The sequence below is a fragment of the Diplodia corticola genome (genome assembly GCF_001883845.1).
Source record: "Diplodia corticola strain CBS 112549 chromosome Unknown scaffold2, whole genome shotgun sequence".
Classification (NCBI taxonomy): Eukaryota; Fungi; Ascomycota; class Dothideomycetes; order Botryosphaeriales; family Botryosphaeriaceae; genus Diplodia; species Diplodia corticola.
The window spans coordinates 914734-927436 of NW_017971481.1; the positions used below are offsets into that span (position 1 = coordinate 914734).

Consider the following 12703-nt stretch of genomic DNA (forward strand, 5'->3'; position numbering starts at 1 on the left):
ATGGAGAGTCTGCATGGTGCTCTAAACAATCTTGATGGAATACTGTCCACCACCATGATCCTTCTCGTACTCATGCTCACCTAGACTCTCTGTAGGACCCAAGATCAGCTGTTGGTCCAATTTGGACCCCACGGTGAACACTCCAATGCGGTGGTATTCGCCATGTGCTCGAGAAGTTGGAGCAAGAAGAAGGCCTTGGAGTTCCACCTCATCGAGATGATCCAATCCGGACCTGATGGGAAAAAGGTAGAGTGCATGGCGCGGGAGGAATCCCCAGTCAAAACTCATCTCGAGCTCATCGGTAGGGAGTTGTGTCAAGATGCAACGGGAAGTCGTATGGCGCCAAGGAGCATCGAAGTCAAAATCCGACATTATTTCCAGTGCGACGGACTGGTCAAGTAGAAACCACCCATAACCGTCTGAAAATCCGCCGGCTGTCACCTTTTTCACCGGTCCCTTTGCTAGAATGTGTCCATCAGAAAAAGGGCCGTAGCCGGTCGTGTCAAGCGAAGTGACCTGAACATCGAGGAGTTCGGCATGAAACTCATCGTAATCTCCAGTAGGCGAAGTGTGTGTGTACGACAATCTTGCGTTGAGCGATAGCCATGACCACGTCGGTGCCTCGTATTCAAGACTCAGACGGATGACTCGGTTTGGCCATTCGTTTTCCTGATGGACGATCCAAAGGAGCTCGCGCAAGAGATCCCCTTTCCACAACCCGGCCACATAGTCGTCTTCGAGGAGAGCGCCCATCTCGGAAGCAATCCCCCAAATCGCACGAAATCTGTCGCGACGCTTGGTGAAGGCTCGGCTTGAGTAGGATTGGACTGCGCCCCGCCATTGCCCGTAGATCTCCCCCTTGGCTTGGCTGGCGTATTTTTCAAAGGCAGGAGACCGGATTCCCTTGCGTATGAATTCTACGTCGGTAGGGAAACCACGGGGAAACACCTCGCACGCGACCAAGGACGGACACTCCCAGTATATCTGGTTACTTCCAAAGTGCAAAATCCTTGGCGAGAGTATGCGCTCTTGCAGTACCCAGCCACGGGTGTTCAGCGGGGCTTTGTCAACGTCGTCGTCGAACGTCCTTTTGTGCAGCCAATACTCTCCTTTCAAAACGATGTCGTAGTCCGGCCAGGGCTGACCAAGATTCAGACCAAGCTTGAGCGGAGGCAATATGGCTGCATCTCTGGTGGCAAAAAACCCCTTCTCTCCACTGGCTACCCCGGTAGCGGCGATGTTGAGCACCGCGTTTGCGTAGACGCTTCCCATGGTGACTGATTCGGCAGCCCAGTCCTCGTGAGAGTCTTGGATGATGCACAGCGAGTCTATCCAGATGTATTCGAATTTCAGAGCGCGAGTGACGAAGATGGCATCGAGAAAGCTCCTGGTCAGTTTTCCCTTGGGCAGTTCTGCTTTAAGCCGTTCCTCATTCTCGACGGTCAGCGAAAATATGGGCTTCGTTCCCCAGCAATGGCTCAAGGTAAGGTATTCGGTGCATGGCGGCAGTGTTGCGCTCTCACAGACTCTTGGCGGGTCCACGTCGCTCCCGCAGTAGACCAGCCTTGTAGGTAGCGTGGGATTGTGGTTGCGGCGAACGGTGCACATGGAGTGATCTTCGTCTTTCTGTCTGCATGCGTGAAGCCATTCCGAGGCAGCCACGAGACTTTCTTCTGTCTTGGTGCTCTCACTCAGCTGGTTGCATATGAGGCTCTCTGGAAAGCCTGCGTGTGTCAGTCAACCTTTCATTTCTTCAAGCACACGAGATTTACCTCTGTCGCACTTGTAAAATCCCAGCCTCACAATGTCCTCCCAAGCTCTGGATGACGATGCGCTCTCCTCTGGTATCTCATCGGTAGAAAAGTGGCCGTACAGAATGCTTTCAACATCGAAATCCGTCACTTCAATCCTGTAGAAAACCGACCTGTATTCTTTCAGCCTGTTTGACACCCTCAGCTCCTGGTAAAGTATGCTGCAAACGTAGCATCCTTCATTCTTGGCTCGGAGAAGTCCAGCCAGCGTTGCCTGGTGCGGGTGAATCTTGCTCCAGTGCACGTCACCATCGTCAGGCCAGCCCTCTTTTGGTGATGAGAAGGTAGATGAGCAAAGCTTGCACAGGGGACCAGAATCACTGAAGTCACTTAGTTCGGGCTGTAAGATTGACTGCTGGAAACAACATCTGCGTAGACCTCTACTCACTTGTTTTGAGACCCGATTGCGTCACACACCCCATTAGACCTGAAGCCTGAATTTCCTGCTTCATACCATTCATCCGAGTTTATATCCACGTGGAGCATTCGATTCTTTCCTTTCCTTTTTGACTTTCTGTTACGCTTTCCCATATTGGGCACGATGTTTCGAGAGCTTCGATGCGTATTATAGCTGATCTGTTTGAATGAAAAATTGGCTTTTGTGCCAAAGCGTAAACTGCTTCAGCCAAGGTCTGTGTTATAGCTTGTCACACTCAGCCGCACAGCGGGGCTGAGCAAGCGCGTGCAAGCCACTCGAATGGGATGGCTGCGCTGCGCCGCAAAACATGGCTCGATTAGGCATCGGTGGCGGGCTCAGCTCTTGGCAAGAGGGCCACAACTGTTCCAAATAAGGCTTTGAGAGTGTTCGACAAGATATACACGCCGCCAGTTCCAGCTGCTCTGGGCAAGGAAAGGGCAGGTGTAACACGTCGCCTCCGAAACAAGTTGATATATCTGCTTTGTCGTCCGCTTTGATGTGCTACCCATAACCAATTCACAAGGAATCAGGCTGATTCCAGCATCCCTGCAAAGCCAAGGCGCAGCCCTGCCGTACCACACGCACGACTTTCCCATCGGCCCAAGTTTCTGCAATCCATCACCGCCTTGTCCAGTCTGGCAGCCATATACATGGATCAGAGCCGCTTCAAGGTCGTTGAGCACCTCCACCGTCAAGTACTAGAAAAGAGGAAAAAGGGTTTGGGGCTTTACCGTGACGACTTTGGACATGATTGGGCCCGTGACTACACGCATAACATCACTGAAACACTTCTCCATATCGGTCTCTCTGTGCTGGTGGTAGTGATTTATTCCTCGGTCTGGCCACAAGGGCTACTTGAAATCTGATTGAAGCATCAAGGAAATATCAGAGAGCGAATAGGGCCACGCTGAAACCCAAAACAGATAGCCAAATGCTATAAGAATCGAATAAGGACAAAGGAATACGCCGCCACCTGGGTATCTACAAAGGGAACTCCGCATCGCTTGTGAAACAGAGAAAGCAAATGAAAATCAAGACGCTCTTGAAAGTGAAAAGCAAGCCAAAGAAAAGAGAAGAACGAACAAGATCGAGTCAAAGTTGCTCGACCAGCAATTTACATGTGCGGAAGCCGGAAAAGAATGGCAGAACGAAAAGAGAGGCGTTTCTGCCGATCAGTCTTCGATATCTCTCGCCCTAGATCGACCTCTTGCAGCAGGCGAACGACGCGCGTGGCGTGGGCTTTTCACGGCTGCCGCCCTTTTCCAGCACGGAAAAAGAACACGGGGCGCAACTGTGCATCTGGGAGCACGAGGCGCTTGTCCACCGAGCCGGGAGAGGCTGCGGAAGCCACGGGAAACCCACAGCAAGAGGAGTTCCACAACCTTTCCTCGAAACCCCTGTGTACTGGGCGCACGCACGCTGTCAAGGAAGGCAATCGAGCGCGCAGTCCAAATTGCAACATCTGATGGGCGTCAGTGCCCAAGCCTCGCGACCTCTCACACCCACGCATTCTCCCTCTGGATGGTCCTCAGGATGCGAATCCACAGCCGCCAATACATGCTGGTGCCCCTCCCGAGACACTCGTCATACGTGCACAGCAGCGCGCTCCGGGTCGAATGCACGACGGCCGGGTCCTTGCCGTGCTTCTTGACGACCTCCCGCCAGTACCGCGACGTGGCGCGCATGGCGATGAGGCTCTCGACGTCGAGGTAGCCGCCGATGCGCAGCTGCACGTCGAGCGGCAGGCGGACCGACAGCGCGTCGCGCTTGTACCACTGCGACACGACGGCGCGCCAGTACTTGGACACGAGGCGCAGCGTGCGGGCCTCGCACGCGCCCAGGTGGCCGACCAGCTCCAGGTGCAGCTCCGCCGGCAGCCGCTCCAGCAGGCTGCCCGGCGACACGACGCTGCTCATGCGGCGCAGCGGGAAGAACTCGGCCTGCGCCGGCGTGAAGACGCGGTACGAGAAGATGGACGACGACCGCGACGGCGACGCCACCCGGCTGTTGGCCGCCGTCGTGCGGCTGCTGCCGCTGCTGCTGCCGAACGGGTCCATTGCCGCCGCTGCCGACGACGTGGTGCTGATGCTGGTGAGGCCGGTGGCGCGCCGCTTGTGCCGACGCGTCGACGACGTCACCGTCTCGCGTCGCCGCTGCGGCGCCGGCGGCGGGTCCATGCTGGAGAAGCGGAACGAGAAGTCCGAGGTTGGAGAGGAGATGCTGAAGGATTCGCCGCGGGAGTGGTTGGAGATGACGTCGATCCGGGTGAGGCCGGTGGGCGTGCGCTCGCCATCGCTGGCTGTCCGTTCGAAGATGGAAAAGGTAAAGGAAAATTCCGACGTGGGCGAAGGGTTTCTCGAGTCATCGTTGATGTGGGAAGAAGTATCGATTTTGGCCAAGCTGGGTCTAGGAGCCCCGCTGGTGGGAGTGGAAGCGCGGTCTAGATTGGGAGCCATGGCAATGTTGTGATGTGGGTAAAAGTGTCCAGAAAATTAGCATCGTAGAGAAGGAAAGATAAGGGCACCCGTATCAGCGTGGTGGGTGTTGAAGAAGAGAGAAGCCCAAAGCGCTGTGGAGTGTATATGGAGATGCGTTACAGGCATGAAAAGGAGTAGACAATCTCGAACGGATCATCTGGTGGCCATGCCCTTACCGCAATCGTGATAATGAAACCTAAATAACGGTTGCGTATTCGAGGCTCCACCGCCGCAGGGAGCGCCGTGCGGAACGCTTCGCTGATCGTTCTTCGACATTTCGCATGATGGTTTGCCGCCTTGCGATAAGGCCAATTTGCGGGATGACCTGTTTCGCACGTCAGCGGCACAACAGGCTTGCGTCCGGCGCTAATCTTAGGCAACTGCGGCGCAGCATACGCATCGGGCACGGGTCAATTGCTCAGGTATAATGTACACCGTCCTGGGTGATGCTTTACTATATATCCTCAGTCTGGGTATGTGGTGGATCTGTCATTAGATAATCATTATGCGGCCTGCCTGGCAAACCTATTTCCGACAACACCGAAAAAGAAATTACATGACAATGCAGCACGAGTTTTGCTTCTTCGCCTATCGTGGGAGATCGTGTTAGCAAACGATTAGATACCGCAGCACGGCAGTGCACGCACCTGGGTGTAGAACATCTTGCTCTGTGCGCTAAGGCCATCGCTCTTAGCCACCAGGCTGTCAAGCTTCTCTCCCCGCTCCAGCACGCTTTCGATGGTCTTGTGCAGTACGATCTTAGTCTCGTCAAGCTCCTTCTGGATCTTCATGATGCTGTCGGCCTGCTGCGGGTCCTGGTACTTGACAATGTATTCCTTGAGCTCCGGCATGGGGCAGGCCGCATCCGAGACGGTGAAGACATTACGCGGGTACTTGTTCAGGAACTCATCGACCACTTTGGAGAGCAGCTGATGGGCGACGAGCGCGGGGTACTCGTGGTCAGTGATGATGATACCGGCGATGCCCTCGGTGCGGCCATAGGCGTGGAAGGTGTAGGCTGCAGCACCGGTCAACACAGGGCCCGACCAGCAGAAGCCACGGGCAGCATACATTGCTCCTCGACGTCCTGGCGCTGTCCCGGTTTTGTCCTCTCGGCTACAGTCTTGCTGAACAGAGTCATGAACTCTCCGACGCTGAACAGGAGATCAGTAGGGCGTGGCAAGGGAGCCGGGCGGGGGTTGCGGCGGCGCACCTCGTACGGGTAAAGCGGGAGTAGCTGCTAAGCTCAGCCTCGGAGCAGAGCTCGACGGCGGGCTTCTGCTCGTTCTTGAGGATCTGGACATCGACGTCAGCGGAGGGGCTCCCAGGGACAAAGCGGAGGCCCTACGCCGATGTAGAGGATCTTCATGATGGCGTCTAGCGGATGGATGCAAAGTAAGGCTGCGGCAGGAGGCTGGCGGTCGTAAGGCGGGAGAAGACAGCGTGTAGGGAAGGGAGGATGTTGGGTCTGAAACGCAGGTGGATGGGCGGGATACTTGGCGGCCTGGGAGCCGGAGCTCAGCGTCAGTGCCCAGAGGCGCAGGCCGGAACCGCGACATCCCGGTCCGGAAGGCGGTGAGGGCCTAGCGCCAAGCCCCCGCAGCCCGGTGGGGCATGTGCACCGTCCGTCGCCGCCGGCCTGTCATCGTCACTCCTTCTGCAGCTGCCTGGACGTGCTGGGAATTCTCGTCACCTGCGACCGACTCTGGCCCGCCTCAACCCTTCCGCCTGCGTCGCCAGCCTGCATTATTGCCCCAACTCATCCGAGACATCTTACCACCATGTCACCTGCTCTGGAGGTCGCCGAGTCGCAATGGCTCGCCCAGCTGGCCGAGATGCGTGCCGCCATCGCGGACCTCAAGCTTCCTCAACAGAACGGCGATGCACCCGCTTACGGCGCCGACATGGACATCGATGATGAGGAACTTTCCGGCACCGCGAGCGGCGACGACATCTGGGATCTCATCAGCGATGAGGAGAGCGCTGACTACAGCAGCGACCAACTGGATGGTGCCGATGCTGTTACCACTGACGCTGCCGCCCCTGCACCGCTGTACAGCCAGAGCTGGCTCAGTCAGCAGTGTGCCCAGGTGGCTCAGCGCAGCTCTGGGCTGGACGCCCAATCCCTCCAGGACCAGATCATAGCTCTCTTAAGTTCTGATAGCAGTGATGAGGAGCTCCAAATGATGCTCGCCGACGTTGTCGGCTACGGTGAGCTCGACCTGGTCGCTGACCTCATCAGTAACCGCAAGAAGGTCATCAAGTCCGCCCAGGCTGAACAGCAGAGGAGTGGCGTCCTGGGCCGTCTACAGTCCAAGCAGGACCGTGAGGAAGCTCTGAGGAGGCAGGACTATGAGCATAAGAACGCCACACTTGCAGAAAGTGTCAAGCGAGGCGGCGAACAGTATCCTCATGTGTACAAATCACACGACTCTGGCAACACTTTATCAGGCTCTGGCAAGAAGTATGCTCTTCCTCTCGGTTCTACGAGGGAGGACAACGACAAGTTTGAGGAGTACTCGATCCCGGCCGCTCGCGTTGGGACACTGGGGGCTGGGCGGAAGCTGGTCAAAATTAGCGATCTGGATGGGCTCTGCAGACGGACTTTCAAGGGCTACCAGACCCTTAATCGCATGCAGAGCTTGGTTTACCAAGTTGCATACAGGACCAGCGAGAACATGCTTATTTGCGCTCCTACTGGTGCTGGTAAAACTGATGCTGCAATGCTCGCCATCCTCAATACCGTCGCCAAAAACATCATCCCCAGTCCCTGGGAGGAGCCCGAGGCCACCGACTTTGTCGTCCAGACCGATGATTTCAAGATCGTCTATGTTGCACCCATGAAGGCCTTGGCTGCTGAAATTGTCGAGAAACTTGGGAAGCGGCTCGCCTGGTTGGGAATCCAGGTTCGTGAACTTACCGGAGATATGCATCTCACCAAAGCGGAAATCGTAGCCACTCAGATCATCGTGACGACCCCAGAGAAGTGGGATGTCGTTACACGCAAGAGCACTGGCGATACCGAGCTGGTTCAAAAGGTTCGCTTGCTCATCATCGACGAGGTCCACATGCTGCACGATGAGCGTGGTGCTGTCCTGGAGTCTCTTGTGGCTCGCACCCAGCGCCAAGTTGAGAGCACGCAGTCGCTCATCCGCATTGTCGGCTTGTCCGCCACGCTTCCGAACTACATTGATGTTTCCGATTTCCTCAAGGTCAACCGCATGGCTGGGCTGTTTTATTTTGACGCTTCTTTCCGACCCGTTCCGCTCGAGCAGCATTTCATAGGAGTGAAAGGTAAGGCGGGTACCGCCAAATCTAGAGAGAATATCGACCAAGTGGCTTTCGAAAAAGTCAAAGCTATGCTCCAACAAGGCCATCAAATCATGGTGTTCGTCCATTCCCGCAAGGATACTTACAAGTCCGCCAAAACTCTTTATGAAAAGGCCATGGAAGACGCGTCTACCGATTTGTTCGACCCAACTGGCCACCCGAATTACGACCTGGCTGTGCGTGACATGAAATCCTCGAAAGGCCGGGAGCTGCGTGAGCTGCTGCCTAAGGGAATGGGAACGCACCATGCCGGTATGCCAAGGTCTGATCGGAACTTGATTGAGCGCCTCTTTGCCGACGGAGTTATCAAGGTTCTCTGCTGTACTGCCACGCTTGCATGGGGTGTCAACTTGCCGGCAGCCGCTGTCATTATCAAGGGAACGCAGCTCTACAGTGCTCAGGAGGGTAAATTTGTTGATGTCGGTATTCTCGACGTCCTGCAGATCTTCGGTCGTGCTGGTCGACCTCAGTTTGAGGACACTGGTATCGGCTTCATTTGCACGACCCATGACAAGCTCCAGCATTACTTGGGCGCCGTCACCCAGCAACAACCCATCGAGTCCAACTTCTCCAAGAGACTGGTGGATAACCTCAACGCAGAGATCTCACTGGGTACGGTCACTTCAGTCCAAGAAGGTGTCGCCTGGCTTGGCTACTCCTACCTGTTCGTCCGCATGCAACGGAATCCTCCTAGCTACGGCATCGACTGGATGGAGATCAGCGACGACCCGCTTCTGGTCAGGCGTCGGACGAAGCTGATCACCGATGCTGCTCGCGTTCTTCAGCAGAGCCAGATGATCATTTTTAACGAGTCAACTGGGGAGTTGAAAGCGAAGGATGTTGGTCGTATTGCCAGCCAATATTACATTCTCCAGACCAGCGTCGAGATATTCAACACCATGATGCGAGCGCAGGCATCCGAGGCAGATGTGCTCAAGATGATTAGTATGAGCGGCGAATTCGACAACATCCAATCCAGAGATTCCGAGGAAAAAGAACTCTTACGTCTGAAGGAGGACGAGAACATCACTCCTTGCGATATTGCAGGTGGCATTGGAACGCCTCATTCGAAGACCAATGTTCTTCTCCAAAGCTACATTTCGAAGGCACGCCTGGAAGATTACACTCTTCAGTCTGATACACACTATGTCGCGCAGAACGCTACTCGTATCTGCAGGGCTCTGTTCATGATTGCGTTGAACAGACGTTGGGGCCACCAGTGCCTGGTCTTGCTGTCGCTGTGCAAGTCTATCGAAAGACAGGTCTGGCCGTTTGAGCATCCGTTTCATCAGTTCGACCTCCCACGACCTGTTTTGAGAAACTTGGATGAGAAAGGCTCCATGTCCTCCATCGAGGCACTTCGAGACTTGGAACCAGCCGAGATCGGTCAACTCGTTCACAACACCAAAATGGGCCATACCGTTAGCAAGCTCCTCGACAACTTCCCGACCTTGAGCGTCGAAGCGGAAATCGCCCCCTTGAACCGTGACGTTCTGAGGATTCGTCTGTATCTGACACCAGAGTTCCGTTGGAACGATCGCCACCATGGCGCGTCGGAGTCTTACTGGATCTGGGTTGAAAACTCGGAAACCTCGGAAATCTACCACCACGAGTACTTCATCCTTTCCCGCAGGAAGCTTTACGATGATCACGAGCTCAACTTCACCATCCCACTCACCGACCCACTTCCCTCGCAAATCTATGTTCGTGCGGTCTCGGATAGATGGCTTGGTGCTGAGACTGTCACTCCGGTCTCTTTCCAGCATCTTATCCGGCCTGATACTGAGAGCGTATACACGGACCTTCTTAACCTCCAGCCGTTGCCGATTTCTGCCCTCAAGAACCCGCTCTTGGAAGAGATATACGGACAGCGCTTCCAGTACTTCAACCCCATGCAAACACAGCTGTTCCACTGTCTCTACCATACATCGGAGAATGTTCTTCTTGGTTCACCCACTGGAAGTGGCAAGACAGTTGCATGCGAGCTGGCCATGTGGTGGGCTTTCAGAGAGAATCCTGGCTCCAAGGTCGTTTACATTGCCCCAATGAAGGCACTGGTTCGTGAGCGAGTTCAGGACTGGGGCAAACGCTTGACCACTCAAATGGGTCTCAAGCTGGTTGAGTTGACTGGTGACAACACACCCGATACTCGCTCCATCAGAGACGCTGACATCATCATCACCACCCCCGAGAAATGGGATGGTATCAGTCGTAGCTGGCAGACTCGTGACTATGTTCGCAAAGTCAGTCTGGTCATCATCGACGAGATCCACCTGCTTGGTGGTGACCGTGGACCTATCCTGGAAATCATCGTTTCCCGTATGAACTACATTGCCTCCCAAAAGAAGGGTTCGGTTCGTCTAATGGGCATGTCAACTGCCTGTGCCAACGCTACGGATCTAGGGAACTGGCTCGGTGTCAAGGCAGGCCTGTTCAACTTCCGCCACTCAGTGCGTCCAGTGCCGCTTGAAATCTACATTGACGGCTTTCCGGAACAGAGAGGGTTCTGCCCTCTGATGCAGTCCATGAATCGGCCTACTTTCCTGGCCATCAAGACCCACTCTCCCGATAAGCCTGTCATTGTGTTTGTGGCTTCTCGTCGCCAAACCCGTCTGACTGCGAGGGACCTCATCAACTACTGTGGCATGGAAGACAATCCCAGACGCTTTGTCAAGATGTCCGAGGATGATTTGGCTTTGAACCTCGCCCGCGTCAAGGACGAGTCCTTGCGCGAGGCGCTCAGCTTTGGGATCGGTCTCCATCATGCTGGTCTCGTCGAGTCTGACCGTCAGCTTGCGGAAGAGCTCTTCGCGAACAACAAGATTCAGATTCTGGTGGCTACTAGCACTCTTGCCTGGGGTGTTAACTTGCCAGCGCATCTAGTCGTCGTCAAGGGCACGCAGTACTTCGACGCCAAGATCGAAGCATATCGGGACATGGATTTGACAGATGTGCTCCAGATGCTTGGCCGTGCTGGTCGTCCGCAGTTCGACACGCAAGGTATAGCTCGCATCTTCACACAAGATTCAAAGAAGGATTTCTACAAGCATTTCCTTCACACCGGGTTTCCTGTAGAGTCCACCCTCCACAAAGTTGTGGACAACCATTTGGGCGCCGAGATTTCCGCAGAGACCATTGCCACGAAGCAAGATGCGCTCGATTACCTCACCTGGACGTTCTTCTTCCGTCGTCTGCACAAGAACCCATCCTACTACGGCCTCGAAATCTCGGCCGAGGAGCACAATACGACAGCAGCGCAGCAACTTGCGAACGACTACATGGTCGACCTCGTGGACAAGTCCGTGTCCGAGTTGGCTGAATCGGGCTGCGCCACGCTCCATTCCAACGGCGACATCGACCCGACGCCGCTCGGCAAGATCATGTCGTACTACTACCTCTCACACAAGACGATCCGGCACCTGATCAAGCACGCCAAGCCCAACGCCAGTTTCGCCGACGTGCTCGCGTGGATGAGCAGCGCGACCGAGTACGACGAGCTGCCGGTGCGGCACAATGAGGAGCTCATCAACGCCGAGCTCAACGCGGCGCTGCCGCTCAAGATCGACGAGGCCTTCGGACACCTGCCGCTATGGGACCCACACACGAAGGCCTTCCTGCTGCTGCAGGCGCACTTTGCGCAGCTCGACCTGCCCATCTCCGACTACGTAGGCGACCAGACGTCGGTGCTCGACCAGGCGATCCGCATCATCCAGGCGTCGATCGACGTGCTGGCGGAGCTGGGCCTGGCCAGCAGCGCGCTGATGATGATGACGCTGCTGCAGTGCGTCAAGAGCGCGCGCTGGCCCGACGACGGGCCGCTCGCCATCCTGCCCGGCGTCAACGTCGCGGCGGAGCGCGAGCGCGTCAACAACAATGCAGAAAACGCCGCACCACCGAGGCCCAGGAACCTCGTCGACGCCGTCTCCTCCGGCCCCCGCTTCGCCGTCGTCGAACAAGCCCTCAAGGACGTCGGCGTCGCGGCAGCAGCCGCCTTGCCCCGCGCCCTCAAACCCCTCGCCGCCCTTCCCGACCTCGTCGTCGCCGTCCCCGCCGTCAACGCCCTCGGCCTGACCGTCACGCTGTCGCGCAGGAACAGCCCGGCGAATCGCGAGCACCGCATGTATGCGCCGCGCTTCCCCAAGCCGCAGACGGAGGGCTTCTTCGTCGTCGTGTGCGAGAGGGGGAGCGATGAGGTGGTGGCGTTGAAGAGGGTCGGGTGGGCTTCGAACTCTGGTTCTTCGCCCTTTTCTTCTTCTGGTGGGCAGGGGAGAGGGAGAGGGAGAGGCAGGGGTCGGGGTGCGGGTGTGGGTGCGGCTGTAGGGGGGAGTGGTGGTGGTGGCGGTGGTGGCGGTGCCAGCAAGCCGAGCGCGAGGGTGCAGATCAAGCTCCCGGAGAGCGATAGGGAGAGGGTGGTGGATGTGAGGGTTGTGAGCGATGGTTATATCGGGATGGTGTGGGAGGTGGAAGGTGTGGAAGTGCCGCGGCCGCCGATGGTGGAGGCAGATGACGGGAAGAAGAAGAAGAAGGGGAATGGTGAGGATGAGTGAGTGATTAGGTGGGGGGTTGGTTGGGTCTTTTGGTGTTGGATGGATATGATGGACACGAGTGAGGTCTCACGTCAAAGAACTACGGGGAATGATTGGGAAAGATGGAATTCGTTCCTGCAT

The 12703-nt window shown here is 56.1% G+C and overlaps 4 protein-coding genes across 4 annotated transcripts; 1 reads left to right on the forward strand and 3 right to left on the reverse strand.

Moving 5' to 3' along the window:
• Positions 1 to 21: 21 nt before the first annotated feature.
• Positions 22 to 2342, reverse strand: BKCO1_2000301 (heterokaryon incompatibility protein; the record flags this gene model as incomplete). Its single annotated transcript, XM_020272510.1, has 3 exons — positions 22 to 1724; positions 1773 to 2131; positions 2200 to 2342. 3 exons carry the CDS (start codon positions 2340 to 2342, stop codon positions 22 to 24), a joined length of 2205 nt encoding a protein of 734 aa, XP_020134740.1.
• A 1383-nt stretch (positions 2343 to 3725) lies between these two features.
• BKCO1_2000302 (f-box domain cyclin-like protein) lies at positions 3726 to 4685 on the reverse strand (the record flags this gene model as incomplete). Its single annotated transcript, XM_020272511.1, has 1 exon — positions 3726 to 4685. One exon carries the CDS (start codon positions 4683 to 4685, stop codon positions 3726 to 3728), a length of 960 nt encoding a protein of 319 aa, XP_020134737.1.
• Positions 4686 to 5258: 573 nt separating this feature from the next.
• BKCO1_2000303 (synaptobrevin) lies at positions 5259 to 6075 on the reverse strand (the record flags this gene model as incomplete). The annotated part of the gene is made up of 5 exons (XM_020272512.1): positions 5259 to 5294; positions 5354 to 5724; positions 5778 to 5860; positions 5920 to 6002; positions 6055 to 6075. The coding sequence occupies 5 exons, from the start codon at positions 6073 to 6075 to the stop codon at positions 5259 to 5261; spliced, it is 594 nt and encodes a 197-aa protein (XP_020134738.1).
• A 412-nt stretch (positions 6076 to 6487) lies between these two features.
• BKCO1_2000304 (activating signal cointegrator 1 complex subunit 3) lies at positions 6488 to 12583 on the forward strand (the record flags this gene model as incomplete). Its single annotated transcript, XM_020272513.1, has 1 exon — positions 6488 to 12583. One exon carries the CDS (start codon positions 6488 to 6490, stop codon positions 12581 to 12583), a length of 6096 nt encoding a protein of 2031 aa, XP_020134743.1.
• Positions 12584 to 12703: the final 120 nt, after the last annotated feature.